General features: G+C 36.9%; 4 protein-coding genes across 7 annotated transcripts in view; 1 reads left to right on the forward strand and 3 right to left on the reverse strand.

The window, feature by feature from the left end:
* The first annotated feature begins 167 nt into the window (after positions 1-167).
* LOC105278683 (probable arginine--tRNA ligase, mitochondrial) lies at positions 168-2,689 on the forward strand. Its single transcript, XM_011337941.3, has 5 exons — positions 168-563; positions 663-1,821; positions 1,907-2,034; positions 2,110-2,333; positions 2,413-2,689. The coding sequence occupies exons 1-5, from the start codon at positions 528-530 to the stop codon at positions 2,561-2,563; spliced, it is 1,698 nt and encodes a 565-aa protein (XP_011336243.1). The 5' UTR covers positions 168-527; the 3' UTR covers positions 2,564-2,689.
* LOC105278732 (28S ribosomal protein S9, mitochondrial) lies at positions 2,685-16,153 on the reverse strand. 2 transcript variants are annotated; one of them, XM_026968208.1, is made up of 11 exons: positions 15,947-16,153; positions 15,674-15,812; positions 15,483-15,586; positions 15,225-15,398; positions 15,071-15,150; positions 14,910-14,985; positions 14,678-14,803; positions 14,556-14,598; positions 14,356-14,471; positions 2,962-3,124; positions 2,685-2,835 (listed from the first exon to the last, which is right to left on the reverse strand). In XM_026968208.1, the coding sequence occupies exons 1-11, from the start codon at positions 16,043-16,045 to the stop codon at positions 2,744-2,746; spliced, it is 1,212 nt and encodes a 403-aa protein (XP_026824009.1). In that variant the 5' UTR covers positions 16,046-16,153; the 3' UTR covers positions 2,685-2,743. The 2 variants fall into 2 exon arrangements, with proteins under 2 accessions (XP_026824009.1, XP_019886970.1); XM_020031411.2 differs by lacking the exons at positions 2,685-2,835; positions 14,356-14,471; positions 14,556-14,598; ... (5 more) ...; positions 15,674-15,812; positions 15,947-16,153 and adding an exon at positions 3,393-9,018 and having other exon boundaries at positions 3,006-3,124.
* LOC109610928 (transient receptor potential channel pyrexia-like) lies at positions 6,762-14,343 on the reverse strand. Its single transcript, XM_020031410.2, has 2 exons — positions 12,796-14,343; positions 6,762-12,405 (listed from the first exon to the last, which is right to left on the reverse strand). Exon 2 carries the CDS (start codon positions 12,336-12,338, stop codon positions 9,417-9,419), a length of 2,922 nt encoding a protein of 973 aa, XP_019886969.1. The 5' UTR covers positions 12,339-12,405; positions 12,796-14,343; the 3' UTR covers positions 6,762-9,416.
* Positions 16,154-17,604: 1,451 nt separating the features above from the next.
* Positions 17,605-19,097, reverse strand: part of LOC105278682 — a 49,723-nt gene continuing 48,230 nt past the window's right edge. For all 3 annotated transcript variants that reach the window (XM_011337940.3, XM_011337939.3, XM_011337938.3), the window contains one exon: positions 17,605-18,979. In XM_011337940.3, the coding sequence (XP_011336242.1) occupies positions 18,957-18,979 (23 nt within the window). In that variant the 3' untranslated portion in view covers positions 17,605-18,956. The remainder of the gene's footprint in view (positions 18,980-19,097) is intronic.

The raw sequence follows: 19,097 nt of genomic DNA on the forward strand, positions 1-19,097 counted from the left end.
TTAATCGCATTAAATAATTAAAAATAAATGTTTAACTAAGTATTATTGATAATACTAAAGTTTTATCCGAACAATTCGACAATAAAAACTTACACACACGCACAGCTGATTTTTCGGAACTATTTTAAAATAACCGCAATCGTGGGGTGCCACGGCGCCATCTACCACAATTTACAACAATCCACACGCCTATTCAATCTGTATAGATGCCGAATGTTTCGGATTTTTTTCCTAAAGTTGTTCCAGAAAATTAAGAAATATTTTATAATTATGTTAATGATATCTGTGATTAATTTTGATTAAGTTGATTGTTTACGTTGCTCAGTGCAACTGTTGATTCTGACAGACATGTTCATGGTATTCTTATGTAATGTTTTTTATGTGAAATATTGAATATATAAATGGAATTAGTGCCTGTTTAATATTCATACTTTTGTATGGAAATATATGTGTAAAAATAATTCTATATAAATCGAATATATATACGTATATATACGTGTTTTATCTAAAATACTTAACCAAACATTATGACTAATAGTGTGAGGACTGTGATTTTGAAAAAGGTATTTTTTTTTATCTCATAATTATCACAATAATTAATTAAACTCGACATTATTTTAGAAATATCCTTCTTGTTATGTTTAATTATGTTTTATTTTCAGATTGCGGACTCTTTACAAGATACGAACAATATAAATCTTGCCAATATTGCATCTTATTTACATCTAAAACCACATAAAATAAACGGAGCATTCACTTTTATGCTTCCACTAAAAGCTGAACAATATAATATCCGGAACGAAGTACAAAACATTACAAATCATGATCCAAACAGTATCTTCGACAATATTAATACGGAAAACGATGCAATTTCTTTTAGTCTTTCCAGAAGCAAGTGTATTAAAGAAGTATTGGAATACAACTGTTCTACAGTATCAGCTCCGAAATTTGCAAATAATAAGAAAAATGTAATAGTGGAATTCAGCTCACCCAACATCGCAAAACCCTTTCACGTAGGACATCTAAGGTCTACAATAATAGGAAACTGCATTGCCAATATCAACAGCTTCATGGACAATAATGTGAAGAAAATAAATTATCTAGGCGATTGGGGCACACAGTATGGATTAGTTCAATTGGGAGTGGAAATGGCGAACATCAGTGAGGATGAGATGAAAAGGAATCCTATAAAAGCCTTGTACACCGCTTATGTTACTGCAAATAAATTGGCCGAGACCGACTCCTCGGTCTCAAATCGCGCGAGAGAAATATTTAATAACTTGGAAACTGGTACGGAAGTCACGTGTGAACAGTGGAAAACATTTCGAGACTATACTGTGGACGAATTAAAGAGAACTTACGGTAGAATTGGTATTACATTCGACGAGTATCATTGGGAATCCATGTACAGTGCTAAGAATATAGAGAAGATACTTACGCTGATGGAGAAGATGCAGTTATTGGTGACGGATGAGCAAAATAGGAAAGTTGTGAATCTGGACGGTGACAAAAGCGTTCCAGTAATCAAGAGCGACGGTTCCACCTTGTACATGACAAGGGACATTGCCGCAGCCATCGACAGATTTGAAAAAAATAATTTCGATTGTATGTACTACGTGGTGGATAATACACAAGCTGACCATTTTTCGAAATTGTTAGAAATATTGAAACGGATGAAACTACCATGGGCTGACAGATTGAGGCACGTGAAGTTTGGTCGATTACACGGTATGCGTACAAGAAAAGGGAACGTGACGTTCCTGGAAGATATCTTGGACACTACCAGAGATATCATGAGGCAGAAACAAAAAGATTCGCGTAGTATGTTTTAATGTTACTTTAATCATAATATAATGATTAATATGAATTTTATATAAAATGTTTGTAACAAGGACTTCCTTTTTAGCCACTAAAGTGCAGCTAGATTCAATGGATAATAGCTCGGATATATTGGGCATCTCAGCAATGATAATTAACGATTTAAAGAGAAAACGACAACGAGATTATACGTTAGATTGGAATTCGGCTTTTGATGTAAGTCTACAGATCACTTTAAGAGAATATCATTTTACGTACAATTTATCGCTCTACTTTTTCGTGTAAGGTCAGTTGAAGGGAGACACTGGCGTGAAACTGCAATATACGCACTGTCGACTCGTTAGCCTGGAACGCAACTGCGGCGCTGTCTTAACTTCGGAATGTGATCCGGACTCGTTACGAGAAGAAGTCGTCGATGATTTAGTCGTGTTAATTGCCAAATTCGAAGAAGTAATATTAAAGTCGTACGAAGAGATGGAACCATGCGTATTAACGGTATACCTTTTTAATTTGAGGTAAGTAACAGACTTCACTGAGTTTCGTACACAATTAATTAAAATATATTATTTTCTTCTTTCATTTCTTCTTTTATAGCCATGCAATCAATAAGGCTTTCAAGACGTTGAAAGTGAAAGACGAATCGGCCGATGTCGCTAATCAAAGACTGCTACTGTTTCATGTTGCTAGAAACATTCTCGCACAAGGTATGAAACTACTCGGTCTAATGCCTCTGGAAGAAATGTAACAGAAGAAATGCAAGTTGCGAAATGCCATTTTTAATTGTTAATGGTGTAAAAATTTACATTATAACGCCTAGAGAGGAAGGGAGCAGCAGTTACATCAGGAAAATAAAGAAAGAAATTAAATTATGTAACTTTTGGATCTATAATTTAATGTAATGCGAAAGTCACGTGGAATTAGCAAATTAACGTTTCTTCCAGGTGAACTTTCTTCTGGCACCTTCCTGACCTGGCTTCTTCCTTTCGCGTCTCCTCCAATCTCTCGTTAAAAGTCCAGCTGTTTAAAAATAACAGTTTTTTTTTCTTTTATCTGTGATATTTATAATATTAAATTTTATTGCCATTAGAAGTAGACGTATGCGTGTATATTTATGTGGAAATTTTTCATCAAACAGTTTCTTACCAACTCGCATCCTTTCGAGCATTGATTTATCAACGAAACTGCGTAAACCCCATGCAATACCCCAACGCACAGCACCCGACTGACCGGTAGGCCCTCCACCAGAAACTTTGGCCTCGATATCCACCTTGTTGCTCATGTCCGTAAACATTAATGGAAATATTACCTGTAACGGATAAGAGAGATGTAATAAGTATACGACGTATAAAAGATTTTATATGCGCAAATTTATCCGAAGTGGCGTTCGAGCAATCGCGAAAAATCCAGATTAACCAATGAGAAAAACGACGGATTCAAATATCAGAATGAGAAATTTCTCATTTCAAATATTAGAATTCAAAAATTTCTCTGAAAATTTAATATTCTAATATAATCAATTGTGAATTTAATTAATCACGTCATATGAAATTGCTAATTAAGGTATCGGATCGTACCGATATCGAGTCATGCCATTTATGACGAATGCTCTTCTTTCGCCAACGTTGATACGACAGTCTGCAGCATTTTGTTCATGTCTAGTATCTGTGCTCTTAGCAATTTAACAGCATCTTCGTTCACTTTCACCATAACGATCAGTTTTTCGATGGCCATTGGCAAGGTAGCATCGGAAAACTCTTTGTTCTGCCGTTGTTTCAACGAAGCATCAACAACGGCATCCTGCAGATTTACATCTTCATTCGCGATGGGGATGTTCTTCTGCGCTATCTCATAAGCGGCTTTCATTATATCTTTAGGCAATCGCTTCTCGAGTGGATTATGCGGTTTCACCACGAGCATTCGTTTCTTATTTTGGATATCTATCTTGTGCTCTAACAACCACTTCCGGAATGTATACGGAATCGTGGCATTATGAAGCACCATCTCTGAGAAGAGGATCATTTTCGTCTGTCGCACTAATTTCGTCAGTCCCGCGTGTTTCCTCAGGCCCTGTATATCGTGCACGGCGATGCCGACTAACAGATTCATCAGAATCACAGTGACGAACACTATGAACAGCGTGAAGAGAATCTGCGAGCACAATGACAGTGAATAAATGACGTAGGAATCGGTCGACGACATTTCGTCCATCTGATTGATAAGTCCGTCGAAGTCCAGTTCACCGGCCATCATGGCTAGGACTTTGATCAGTCCGGTAAAAGGATTGCCGAACGCAGGCTCGTTCGCGAATATCACGCAGAAGCTGATGGTAAAGCCGATCAACAGTCCCGAGTACGCCAGCAATAACTTGGCAAACTCGAATTGGATATGCGTGAACATCGCGACGTAAGCACCGAAGGCTGGTAGCTGACCCACCATCAGCATCAGGTTGCTCCAGGCGCAGAGTATGCCGAACGCGCCGACGTAATTCTGCCAGATGTAGGTACGCCCGGTGTAAATGAACGATGTGACGAACACGCTTACTATCACCACGCCATCCAGAATATTGTCGACATTGTACAAGTACTGTAGCATCGATTTGTAAACCATGAAGCCGTATATCTTTCTCGGTATGGTGATGCATATCAACGCAAGCGTGAGATACCACTCGACTTCGATGACCGATCTGCGGAAGAAGATGCCTCTTTTGGCACATACTGTCGAGTTGCTGACCTCGTTGTAGTTGTAACACTTGTGTGTCAACACGTACATGGTCATGCACATGACCATCATGGCGTAGAAGACTATTCTAAGCAAATAGAGCCTACGGATCTTTTCCCATTTAAGATGCAGGAAGGCCATAACCAGCGGATGCGACAGCAGGTCTTTTCGGTGCTCCTGTACGAAAGTGTTTATGAAGCTGGTCTCGCACTGATTGTTACTGGGCAAGAGGATGTCGAAGTGGAATCGCATCTCGAATTCGCGATTGTGCGCCGCCGGTCGGGTCAGCCTGATGGAGGCGTCCAGCCGCTGCCGAAAAACCTGCAGAGACTCGGGAATCTTCTTCAGTATAATATTCAAGGCGGATAAGCCAGCACACGTGGTCGCGCTGATGTCAGCGCCCGCCCAAATGAGGGCATCGACGCAACGGGACTGCTCGTTCAGCGCGGCGATGTGAAGGGGCGTGAAACCGGCCCGGTCAGTTGCATTCACCAATGCACCGCGTTTCAGCAGTAGCTGCACCGGCTCGGCGGACGAATCGGTGCTCATCACGGCAAAATGCAGTGGCGTCCTGTGTTCTCTGTCCACAGCATTGATGTTGATGCCGGGTGCGCCGACAGTGGTACTGTTCAAAAGCAGCTCGACGCACGGTATCGATTGAACGAAACAGGCCACGTGCAACGGTGTCTGGCCCAGATGATTATTTTCGACAACACTGGCACCACGCTCAAGCAGCAGCCTTATCGTCTCCACCGCCTTTGCGCGAACAGCACTATGCAAAATCGGCTCGACTATCTCCTGGCAGACGTAGTTAAGCTTGGCACCGTGGTCCAGTAACGTCGCCGCGGCGTGCCAGCTGTTGCCGAGAGCCGCGAAATGAAGCGGGGTGTAACGGGTGAACAGACTCTCATAGTTCACGTCGGCGCCCTTCCTGATCAGATATTCCACGCAGGCCGCCTTATCGCCCAGTGAGGCGACCAGGATGGCGTTCATGCCGGTGCGCGGCTCGACGTAGTCGTAGCGTGCGCCAACCTTCTCCAGTTTCGGGAGAAGATGTAGCATACCACGATAGGACGCCCAGATGTATGCGACGTTTCGTAATCTCTCGCTGTTGCACGCGTTCGGCAACCTGCCGGTTTTCTCCATGTACAATAACAGCTTCTTCTCCACAGGTTCGATGATGGACCATATAGCCGACCTCAGCTTGGCACCATTCACATAGTGGTTCTTCCAACATTCCAGATTGTCGAAGAAAAGAGACTCGTCGGCTGGCGGCGATTCGCCTGCATCGATCTCAATCCGGTCGCTATCAGACTCTAGTATGATTCCATCATTGATTGTGACTTCTTGCGGATAGTTTTCTGCCGGGCATCGTAAGGATCTGTAGGTAGAAGCTAGCCTTACGGAAAGTGGATCCTTGTGACGAGCGTTGAAGCTGCTGGTACAGGGATGTTGTCTGCCTTCGTTCAGAATAATCGGTATCTTCAGAGTGCTCATCTCGAGGTCCTTCGCTGCAGCATCTCCTTTCTCTAACGAATCTTGCTCTTTTTCATACATATTCGCTCGAATTAAGATTTATTTTATAATTAGGAATTTATAAAACAATCTCCTTCTCTTGTCTCTTCAAGTTTACGAGAATTTTTACGCGAATAGTTTTTTTTAATTAAGTTTTACTTTGCTTGAAGCATTTGTGATTAAATAATTTCCACGTTTCTTATGTGCGTTTTTCTCAGCTTGAGTTTTTTCCGCATACTTGTAATACAAGGTTTCTATTTTACATTTTATCTTGTTTGAATCATCTCTTATAACCGTTTTGTCGTTTGTACTTAATATCTACTTTATAACGTAAGTGCTGCAATAATGATTGGACTAAATTGGACTAAATGACTAAATATTCTATCGTTTTATAACATCTCGTGTAAGAAACATTTCAATTATAGTAATTACGTCTCCATTTGTTCCTATTCTGGCTCCTATTCAATGCTTTCTCTCTCGCTCTAGCTCTTTCTCTCTCCTTTCTCTTTTCTTCAATTATCACATTCACAAATTATTTGTACTATTTTAATAGAGAATTTTTATCATTAGGAATCACAGCTCGAATCGAGTCACTTAGATGCTAGCAGCAACTTTTTGAACTAATTTGATGACTTGCAATCATTCGATACTATTTAAATGATGCCTTACGAGACTTACGCAAATAATAAAATTAGTAACAGGTAAACTTGTTTTCTTCAATCTCATATCGCTCTAAACATGTTATATTCAACAAACTCGAACATTTATTATCAATACAAGAATGTATTACCGAATAGCGACAATTTCTTTCTCTTCTTTTTAATATAATACGCACTACTGATATTATTCTTTCTCATATGTTACTAAAGATTCAACATTAGCATCTCAATATTAACTGATTAATGATAATTATAGTATTATTAAATATTTTCAGCTGTGACACTTTACTAATTATGTACACATTGAAAGTTTAAGTGATTTATAAAATATCGCTATAATTTTATATTTTTCACTAACACCATATTTTCTTTTCATTTATTCTATTTTTCTTTTTTATGTCACTATCAGCTTCATATGGATGTCACTTTAACTTTTCGTTTAGTATCGTTATTTTTTAAAGCACATATTTATAAAAGTTCAGAAACTGACCAAGAAAAATCGAATTTTAATTTTAAAATGCAAAACCAAGCCGAAAAGAATTTCAGCCACTTTTGTAACAATAAAAAGATATGTCAGCTCAAGATGTCTATCATTATTAAATGCTCGGTCGACAGTTCCGTGAGCATTCAGACGGATTTAACCGGTTTGTATGATCGCGGTACACCTACTGCATAACGTACGTCTCTGTCGGTTGGCTGATTACATACGAAGAGGAATTCACGAGCAGAGGGGCAGAAAAACGTGACGAACCAGATACATAAACATGACATACACATCAATGTCGAGATCTATTTCTTGTGTATCCCAATGTGAACGAATTGGTCAGTCAAATTCTAAATTAATCTGAACGAAAATAATAATGCTGAAAAATAATACTAGAGCATTCCGAGATCATGCAATCTTTCACCTTTCCAGATTCTACCTATAGAAAGGACCAGATACCTAATTGTTGTAAATTACAAATAGCTATAATACTCATTATAAGAATAATATATAAAATTATATTTGATTAATCATCAGTCGTTACTATTGATCCTATATAGTTCTGTTCATTGTCTTTTTTTATATCTTATATTTGATATTCTTGATTTTTATATTGTAGAATATCATTCGTTTCTTTCCTTCATAGCTAGATCTGTGCCTGAGCGTCTTGAATCCAAATTGCATATATTTGGTCGACTACCTATCATTACTACTACGTGATCGTGAATGCTAGAACACTTTTACATAATTCCTAACTTCGTATTCGTTTTAAGTACATTTACAAAATCTCCGAGTTGCTCTCTTGAAATAATTATATCAAATACATAAACAAGTGGAAAACGTATTACGAAAAGATGCATACATTTAATACTGATATACTAGAAATGTTATTCAAATTTTACCTTGCACTAATTTTATTGAGACTGAGAATCTTTTGATTTCATGATGTGATAGATTACATAATGCATTTTCTTAAATAATTTCTGTTTTTCAGCTGTTTGGAGAATTCCAAAATGTTAAATAAGACAGCATTGGTAGCACAAAACAATATTTGCCTCTAGAATTGTAGTCCACTAGATTTTTGAAACTCTATAATTCGATGTCCTCGTTTTATTTCATCAGCGCGTTTCTATTCTGAGAAAGTTGAACTTTTAACGGACAAGGATGTATGCAGAATAAACCGGTTTTGACTATTTGTGAAAATGCACGTGGGCCGTTAACGTTGTTCATATCCTTCGACTTTGTTGAAAACATCAGTGAAACTTGACGTTTTCGAGACAAAGTTTAAATTTATTCATAAAAAAAACATTTATTCATGCATTCAAAAATATCCATATCCTGATGAAATATTTGCAGAAATGTGATAACTTATTACTCGTTTAGACTTGTTTAGACTTAAATAATTATATTTAAATACATTTAAAATTTAAAAATAGGAAACGCTTACAAAATCTTGTCACTTCGAAAATCTATATATACAATTATAATATAAAGTATTAAAAAATAGGATTCATATAAAACTGTAAATGATACTGATACATATAAACGTGATGCCATTAAACGAATTATGCCAATAAACGATATATAGTATGATTGATTACACATAAATGATGAGTTAAAAAAATCTTTTTTCAATCTAAGAACAATATATCTCATAAAAATTTATGAAATTATTTAAGAAGATTTAGACAATAAACAGATTAAAGACTATTCTGTTGTTTCTAAAATCTCTGTATACGAACATTAGCATCTATATCACACAGTTCCCAACGTTACTTTAAATTACGATAGAAAATACATATTAAATATTTAAAATATTTTGTAAAATTACTGTGCAATAACAAAATAAGTCTTTTATTTAAACGTAACATTTATTATGTAAATATATTTCTAATGGTTTTTATATAAAAAAATTCGTACATGAAAATGGACGGAATTAGTACAGTTTTCTTCAGATATATTTGCATTTGCATCATCAAGAATTTCATTCAAGATTTAGTAAAAAAAGTTTTTTATAGATAACAGGCACTTAATAAACGATAAAAAAATTAAAGTAGTAGGAATAAAAATTCATTCTTGAGTATTTTAATTATTTATAATGTGTATCTCTATAAATACACATTCTATAAATTCTAAATCTTATATCGTTGTTAGATAATTAATTCCTGAATTTCAAACAATTTATTTTATATCCCAACTATTTCCAACGATCCTTGATGATTTTATCTATTTCCGTATATTTTTAGAAGTTCTTGAAGAAGAGTATGATTTTTCTCACAAATCTCTCTAAGTTCCGCGATGTCGTCTTTATATTTATTGCAGTCATGTACCAACATGTCCTCGTCGAGAGCACGACGTCGGCATGCGACATCAGCCTTGAGACACGCTTTCGTATAATAGGCCGGGCCATAACTTTTTTTACGTGCTGCGGTAAAATTATTCTGTCCGTCTCCTTCCTTGGCTATTTTATAGGCGGCCGAGAGAACATCGCGAGGTAGCCTTTTTTCTCTGGGGTTCAGAGGGCGAACGGTCAGAACAGCTCGCAAAGGTGACGGCAGGAACAATGACATCCAACGTAGATACTTGATGAAACGTTTCGATGGCGTGAATCCCACGAAGATAGCAATTTCCACGTCGTGGATCAGTTTTGTCTGGCGAACTAGTTTTGCGAGGCCCGCCGTCTTCTGCAGGCCTTTGATATCGTGCACAGCTATTCCAATCAATAAATTCATCAGCACGATTGTCACAAACAAGAGGAATAACACGAAAGATATCTGGACTGAAATCTTCAGCAGGATCCAGGAGGCTCCTTCTATGTTATCCAAAGCTCCGCCCTTATCGGGCGAGAAGAAAAGATCGTCGAAGTTTAATTCACCAGTCATCATCGCGAGGACCTTGATGAGACCTATGTGTGGACTATTGAATGACTTGGAATGCGGAAAAATTACGCAGAAGCTCGCTGTGAAGCCTATCAGCAAGCAAGCGTAAGCTAGAAGCAATTTGAACACCTGTGCCTGCACGCTAGTAAACATGGCAACATAAGCGCCGAATACTGGTAGCTGTCCTATCATTAACATCAAATTACTCCAGCCGCAGAGCACGGCGAGGGCGCCCAAATGACTTTGCCAGAAGTACGTTTCACGCGTGTATATGAAGGAAATTGCGAAGACGCTCAGTATCACACACCATTCAACCAGATTCTCCATCTGCATGAGGAACTGTCTAACAGACCGATAACTAGGGATGACGATGAACTTGCGAAGAGCTTCTAATACGGTGAGCGCTGCCAGCACGTACCATTGTACGTCGAGCACTGTAGGATTGTTGTAGAGAAACCTGTAGATCCCAGTGGTGTTTGCGCATAACGTTTCGTTTATATCCGTTTCGTTTATATTCGTTCCATTTCGATACGTTTCGTTTATAAGCGTCTCGTTTATGTTCACGCTTATATTTTTATCTTTCTTATGTGATTGGTTGTAACAGTCGTGAGCCAAGGCGGTTATCACCCAGCTCGTAAAGATTAGTACGTAAATCAGGTAGAAGAGCAACCTGGCGGCATAGTACTTCCTGATCTTGTGCCATTTGAGATGGAGAAACGATTGGCACAGAGGATGCTCCAGAATTTCCTTGTATCCCTCTTTCACGAAGGTGTTGAGGTAACTGATCTCGGGCGAACGAGCATGTCGGTTTTGCCGATTCTTCAACAACGGACGGAAGTCCAATTGTAGCTCGAGCTCGCCCGCGATGAATCCTTGTCGACTCAGAACCAGAGACGCGTCCAGCCTGCGTTCGAACACGTCCAGAGAAGTCGGGGTCTTACGTAGAACGATGGACAGGGCGCTATTACCCCCGATAGTCCTGGCGCTGAGATCCGCTTCATACTTTATCAGCAAGTCCACGCATGATGACAGCTCGTTTGAGGCAGCAATATGAAGGGGCGTGTAGCCATACTTATCGGCTTTGTTCACGTTTGCTTTCCATTTCAGCAGGAGTTCGGTGATATCGTCCGTCATCAAAGATTTGCCTAAAGCCAGATGCAACGGCGTGCGACCTTCGTCATCCTCCACGTTGGGATCCGCGCGACCCTTCAACAAGATCTCCATGCATTCCAGAGAATGTGAGCGAGCGGCTAAGTGCAGAGCTGTGTGTCCTCGATGATTTTTCAATTGCAGATTAGCATTGGCCTTGATTAGAAGAATCAAGTTATCCGCGTAACCGCCTTCCGCGGACAAGTGCAAAGCGGTATCTTTCTTCCTGGTGGGCAAATCCACCTGACAACCGGCTTTCAAGAGTACATCCAGACAGATCGGGTTTCCATTGACCGCATGATGAATAGCGGCGTATCCGTCTTGATCCAAGCGATCTAGCTCTTGGCTGTTTGGCGCCAACAGAGAAAGCACACGCAAGGCGTTTGTTCGCGCAGCCACATGCAACACCGTTTCCTCATCGTCATACGGAGCTGTACTAGCACCTTGTTGTACGAAGTATTGAGCCACCTCGAAAGCATCCCCGAAGGCGGCGTAATGAAATGGAGTGTGCTTCCACTTAGTATCGAAGGTCGCATTCTGTTCTATCAGATACTTCACACCGTCTAGACAGTTTCGAAATGCGCACAGGTGTAATGGGGTGAGACCGTAATGAGGCTCCATGTAATCGACATTGGCTCCGCGTTTGTGTAAACGACGAATAAGATTCGTGCGACCCATGAAACTCGCTTGCAGCAACAGAACATTGATGTCGCTGGGTTTGCTAGCTGCAAGAGTCGCTTCCGTTTCGTCCGGGTTGCTTAATTCCAGGTTCTCCCAGATCTGCGATTTACAGCCCACCTGCTTCCTGTGTTCCGACAAGACTCTTTTAATGAAATCTTCGTTGATGTCCAGCGAAGTGCGGTTGATCTCCTCAGAACAAGCACGTTCACTGATGGTGAAGTAATCTTGCATAGAAATTATAGGGCTATCGGGGAATGGCGATTCGTGACACTCAGCATGAGTATCTTCGACTTGACCATCATTTTGCTTGGACAATGAACGTTTCGCCTTTAATCGAGTTAGAAACAAGGAGGCTGCGCTCAAGCGTGTCAATGGAGTCGACGTGGTTTCCGAAGCAATTTGTTGCAATTCTCCGATGTCTTCCATCTTTTCCATTGATAAAAAGAATATTTGTTGCTGAAACTACGTACCAGCTCCACGTTGCCTTGTTAGGTTCAATTACCTATAAATGTTAATATATAAATTTGGCAAAGGTGCCTTGACAAACAATTTTCTTATAATTTCAAAGGATTAATTTTCTCTCAGATATATCATACGTATATATCTATTTAAAACATTACTTCAACATTTAAAATAAAACTATAAGACAAATTTTTCGCGAGACAACACGATGTTTCAGAATATGTGCATCATTTTTTATATTTTGACATAAAATAAATTTTAACAGATAAATTGAACAATTCCAATTTAACCGGTGGAATTTAAACTTATTACAGTGTTTATTAAAAACTTTTATATATTAAGAAAATAATAAAAATCAGATACAAAAGATATAGACAAATAGCAATCTAATTAAAAATCAAACATAAAGATAAATAGAAATAATACACACAAGCAAATACAGAAGTTTCAATTACGTAGAAGTAAACATCACGGATGCCCTTTGTCTCAGATTTGTTAGTCAGGCCAAAGACGAGTTGCTGCCAGTTGGTAGTCGATAAAATGTTTCTCAATAAAATGTTGCGATGTGTCACGTATTTAATTTAACGATTCGGTATCACAAACTGAACGACATGTGTCCATGCCGTTGGCGTTACGATTTGAGTAATACCTTGCGCGTTGCACGTTTACGGCACGAGACGAAGCTCGGCAACAGGTGCTGATAATTGTTTCGATCGCATCACCTCGTTCTATTGCCAGACCGATTCACACTGAAAGCGAGAGAGCACGTATAGCATATACTGGTTCGATTGTACCGGTTACACCGATGAGAGAAGCTTGGATGCCACATGTATCTGATGAAACCGGCTGTGCCCGCAGGGTCACAAAAAGGCTGCCTTCTTCAAAGGACGTCGTTCGTGTTTTTTGTATTCGCATTCTTACCAACGCGCATCGCAAGCGAGATTCCGCGTGAAAGAAATATTTCTTCTCAGTGCCGTAACAATCCCCCAAAAATCCATAAATTCTTAAATTTAAGACAAATGTTGCTTTCGTTTTATCGAAAATTGACTCTTCGCCATAGCAGTCTCCGTACTGTGTATTTTACACAGTACATTCTTTTGGATCCATTCAGGTTTGATGTAATCACATTGTTATAGATTTATAATTATTTAGGTATTTTAAAAAATTATTTAATAATATAATGTTGCAAGAAGTCACATGATTTCGTTAATGAGCACTATTTGGTAACCACCGCAGTTATTAAAAGTTTTATTATTATGATTGGATGCATTTCTTTAACATCTTTAAGGGAAAAAATCATTTTTACTTGTAATAATTTCATTCTGCATTTTGCAAGATAAATGTAATATATGCAAAATGTAAAATATATAATAATTACAGGATGATGTATCATTCAAAGCAACCATTGGTATGTACCTTAATTCTTTCTGGAAATACTATTATGGAGATTCTTACATAATTATTATTATGCATATTTATTATGTAATGGTTGCTTAACATTATATTTTATTGTATGTAAAACCGACATGTGCATGCCACTCTTTTGACTTTAATAAGTAACAGAATAATTACCTTTAGTTAAATTATATTAAGCACTACAAAATGTTTTAAATTTGTTTGCTTTAAAATTTAGAATTTGTCTTACAAATCTATTTTCCAATTCTTTTATCAGAATTTAGCGAAAATATCGAAAAAAAAGAAGTTATATGTAACAGAACAATTCTAATAAATTGCTTTTTAAATATATAACTTCTGAATTCCAAGCAAAATAAGATTTAAATAATAAGATTTAAAGATATAAAATTATATATCTAACTATGTACAAATAATACTTCAACTTTCTATGTTGCAAATAATCTAAGAATTTGAACTTGAAATAATCCTCTTTTTAAGATAAACGCGCATATAAATCTAACATATTATTTTTGCTAAATGTACACTAAAGATACAGAAATGCAACGAGAGTACGTAAGAATGCAAATTAACTTACCTGTTCACGATGTCGACTCTCTTTAAAGTATGTAATGTCCTGTCCATTAATAACTATTTTTCCAGAACCGTTAGCCCAAACTGTCACTTCACCTCTTGCAGATTTTCGCATGCAGCCTGAAATTATTAATAATGCATTAGACAGTATTCATGATTTTATAGTTTGACTTATGAATGTTACAATATTGCTTGCTTATTTACGTTTGACTGTGATGTACGGCCTTCCTGTGCTGTCATGCTCCAGCTGTGCATAAACGAGGTACACACCTTTATCAGTTGCATTTTCTTTTATCATTATTATACGCGCACACGTAAATACTTACGGGTTGTACTTCTACTTCACTGGAATAAGTGATACGTTGCTTGCAGTATTTTCTAATAAAATCATTTTCACGGTTTGATAATGGGTGTTCGCACATTCGTTCCAATGATGTAATAAAATAATTATACTGAAAAGATTACATGTATCAGTTTAGCTATATATAAATACTACCTTGTAAAATATTGTTTTCTATATCTTTACAATATCATTGTTAATATCTTATTTTAACTCACCTCAGAATCGTTAATAGTTTCATGTATTTCATTTTCCAGTTCTGCCTTTGTCAACCATCTGGAGTCCAGCAGATTGCTAAAATCAGAATAGATTACTGAAGAAGAGTAGTTATATATCATATTTACCATTGATTCTATGGTAAATTAAACGTCCGACATACATTTTGTCCATCGGTAATTTTCCTTGCTTTATCAACGAATCTTCGACCTCATTTAAAGATTTTATTTTATCCACAATATTCTGTGTGCAAAAGTAACATGAAAATTAGTCGCCTTGTGGTTTGCATTTTTGCAAAAATTGTCACGCACACTTACGTATAGTATTTCAAAATAATTTTGTTTGGTGGTGTAAAACATAGAGTGAAAAGGTCTCCCAGATTCGTCGAATTCTGATGCTTTTCTATGCGGAAAGATCTCGTCTGGATGCCGCATCATGGGTCTGGCTCTAGGATCGTAAAGTGCCGATGGAAACAAATAACGGATTGCTCTCTGAAGATAATAATCATACGCAATATGAGTATTACTTCATATGTATATGTGATTAAAGTGCCGTTAATTTATGTTATCACGTACATTTATATCCCGTTGTGTAAAATTGTCTGGATCTTCACCCATCATATTAGCCAGGTGCCTCTTTCCTATCTCATATTCTGCAATCTCCTTCTTCATAAATTCATCTAACGGACAAACGCTGAGTTAATAAAGTAACTTTCATGAGCTGCTGCAACTGTACAAAAGTGAAGAGAAAGTTTCTCAATTCTTACCATGTTCTCTTGCACGTTTCAAATATGCTATCATAGCTTTGCTCATCTTTTTGTTTGGTTTATTCCACTCAGACTCGAATATGTCGTCGTCATCTACGGACGTTGTAAACGAACGTGACCTAGCGTGCTGTACATGATTCTGTAATTGTAAAAACTAAATGAAGTAAAATTACAACTGAATACGTGATCAAAATAGAAAATTGAAAAGAAAAGATCATTGCATCATTTAAATAGTTTGGTTATAACAAAATATTATCGTGTCTTCAAGCTCACCAAATGCTGCGCGGTATTCGGAAACAAAATAGCGGCATTATTACTCATGCCAATGAAACGTCGTAAATTTAAACAACGCGAGACAGTAGACACCGCCATAATTTGGCAAATTTTGACAAATGATATACAAATTACTTTTTACTTTATATCTGCTTCTTTGACTTAACCTATACACATGACACACATGAATCGCATGTCAGAATAGTTAGGTTAGATTAGGCATTATCGAGTGGGGAAATTTGAAAGCATTTTTTATTGCGATGTTTGATGTTTTTTTTTATAAATCTTCGAGAGATGATTTGCATAAATATTTTATACATTTTTTATAAATAGTTTTATATTAAATCCGAAATAAAACAATTACCAACAAGTAATAAAAATAACATTTGAATTTTGAAAATTGAGTAATTTGATATTATAATCATTAACAATTTGAGTTGCATTGTTATATAGAAATTACATTACATATCTTGATCGATCATTTTTTTATTATACAAATTATGTATATGCGTGATTAATAAATATATAATTTATTTTGTGACATCTATTCTATAAGCAAATGTTTTCTAATTTAAAATATCATATTATCTGAAAGAGCAATATTGCGATTTTCAAGGAATTGAAGTAGCAATATGTCGAACGTCTAAGCCAATCACAGCGTTGCTCCTGGATTTGAATAATGTCAGTTGCAATTATACATGGAACACGCGCGGACGCGAATTTCAACCGTCCTCCGTATTTCTCGCGTTTGTCGCCATCCAAAAGTAATTCGTGCGACAAAGTACCGGAATCGCTTCTAAAAGAGTTGAGCTTTCGTCGTAGGGCATCAAATATCTTGAACAATTATTATTATCGCTGTTTCGGCAATCCGTTTTGCATATTCGGCTTCGTATTGGATCCGCTTCCATCTTGCCATTCGCGTTGCAGTGCAACAAAAATATATTATTACTAGGTACATATATATATATATATTTTTGTAATAATTTCTTCTTCCGATTACTTCTAACATTTATTAAACTACAATTATTCCGAATTATATTACTCTACTAATAAATAGTAAATTTCTTTATTCTGATTGTGTCTTTTGCTGATTGTTTATCTTTTTGTTCTCTTTTCTCCCAAAAATGATATGATCATATTAAGTGCAGAAGGTACAACTACATAACATATAAATGTATTGTACAGATATGTAATATCGCGGCCATTATATCGAAGTTTCGATAGTTCGATACTTCGAGAAACTCAATATCGCAATCTATGGAATTCAAATTTTGCTATAGTTACAAAATGGTCGCAACGGTTCGCGGATCGGATAGATTCGCATCGCTCCGTGTTGCTCGATTATTTTCGTCGAAAAGTGAATCTTTCGCGGAATAATATGTTATCGTGGCGGCGTGGAAAAGTGTTGAATTTTCATTGTAAAGCATTTAATATCGTGTACACTTGCTGTTATGTTGGTATTGCAGTATCGCTTCTGTTCCACTTCTGTGTGCCTCCATCGACTCCATCCAGAACTCCATCCAGAAATCCTTGTCTCCTGTTAACCACCGTTATTGCCTCGTCAGAATGTAGCGAGATACACGATTATTACCAAGTATGTTTTATTTATAAGTAGGTTTTATATCAGTCTGAAAAATTGTAAATAAGCGGGAATATTTGTTATAATATATTTAATGTTGCGTATAATTATTATGATTTGGTACAATATATCTGATTAATTAATTGCGTAAATTGAGTAAATTGTAGGAAAAATCGATAGATAAAACATATATCCTCGGTAGATGCGAGTGTCCTGTGAAGAAATATACAATTTCATTTGCTTCATTTATTTTCTTCAATAATATAAAATTACATATGTCGTTAATAACGCAAGATGTATATATTACAATATAAAACAACGTAGCGCGTCCTCGACGCGATTATAGATGCGGTCAGGAAGCGATTGAGAGAAAGCAGCTGCTGTCTTGCCTTTTTTAAACGCACAATTATATCAAGTCGATATGCCATCGTGTATAATTCTATACGATCATCTGCATTTTAATTCGTGAACAGTAGGGGATCTATATTTTCAGCAGCCTGGAGCTTTAATACCACAAAATTTTGTTCAAAAAGTTTTCTTTATCAATGTGTAATAAATATTTATTTATTTGTCAATTATTTTGATGTAAGAAGCACTGAAATACCAAAAATAAATACATGTATATAAAGAAAATTACAATTATCATAAGCTTATTTCACGCAATAATTAATATTTAATCACGTAGTTAAATAATTTGACAACATACTTAAATGTGAAATTTGAATTTGATAAAGAGGAGATTACAAATTCGTGCCGATACGTCGATGATACCTCAGAATTTCAAAGTTTACATTCCATTGGCGCGTCGATAGATCTGCCACTGTTCGACTAATCGACCATTGCGCAAAGTCAAAATCGCTAGAACTCGATCATCTCAAGGGAGATTCGATTTCGCGTTATTCGAACTTTCAACGTAAGATTCGAAGACTTCAAGTTAAGAAAATGGCCGCGTACATCTTGTTACTCGACCGTAAGTTAAACATATCTGATATAAATAACACACAAGAAATATTTTACAAAAATATACAGCGTCGCTAAATCGACGCCAGCTACATTCACGTTGAATAGTTTCAACAACTGCAAGATTTCTTATTTCTATGCTAATTACATAAATACATCTTATATACATCCGTATGATTCGTGTTAGTCGGTAGCAACAGTTGCATAGAAAACATGCGTATGAATTTGTTACCTCGAAATAAAGACACGGGAGATAATATATATCTAATCGGCAAACAGTGATATTACTCTTCTTCCTGTTTGATCTAGCGAAAAGTATATTTATATATACATCTACTTATTTATCTGTTCTGTCGCGAGTGCGATACTTTTAGGCAAGTATAACTGAACGATCGATTACGAAAATCGTACGGTATAGCCGAAAAGCGAGTTATAATCGAGTTAATCAGGGTAATTCCGTCAATCAGGCTTCTACACACAACTGAACTTGACACCTGAAAATTTAATGTGAATTATGAAGTGAGGATATTCTCTCGAATTATATTTGCTTTCTTGTAATATGAATCGTAAGTTTTATTTAACTTTGTATATTCGCTTATTTATTCGCGTATA

Source organism: Ooceraea biroi, chromosome 3 (genome assembly GCF_003672135.1).
Source record: "Ooceraea biroi isolate clonal line C1 chromosome 3, Obir_v5.4, whole genome shotgun sequence".
Lineage (NCBI taxonomy): Eukaryota > Metazoa > Arthropoda > Insecta > Hymenoptera > Formicidae > Ooceraea > Ooceraea biroi.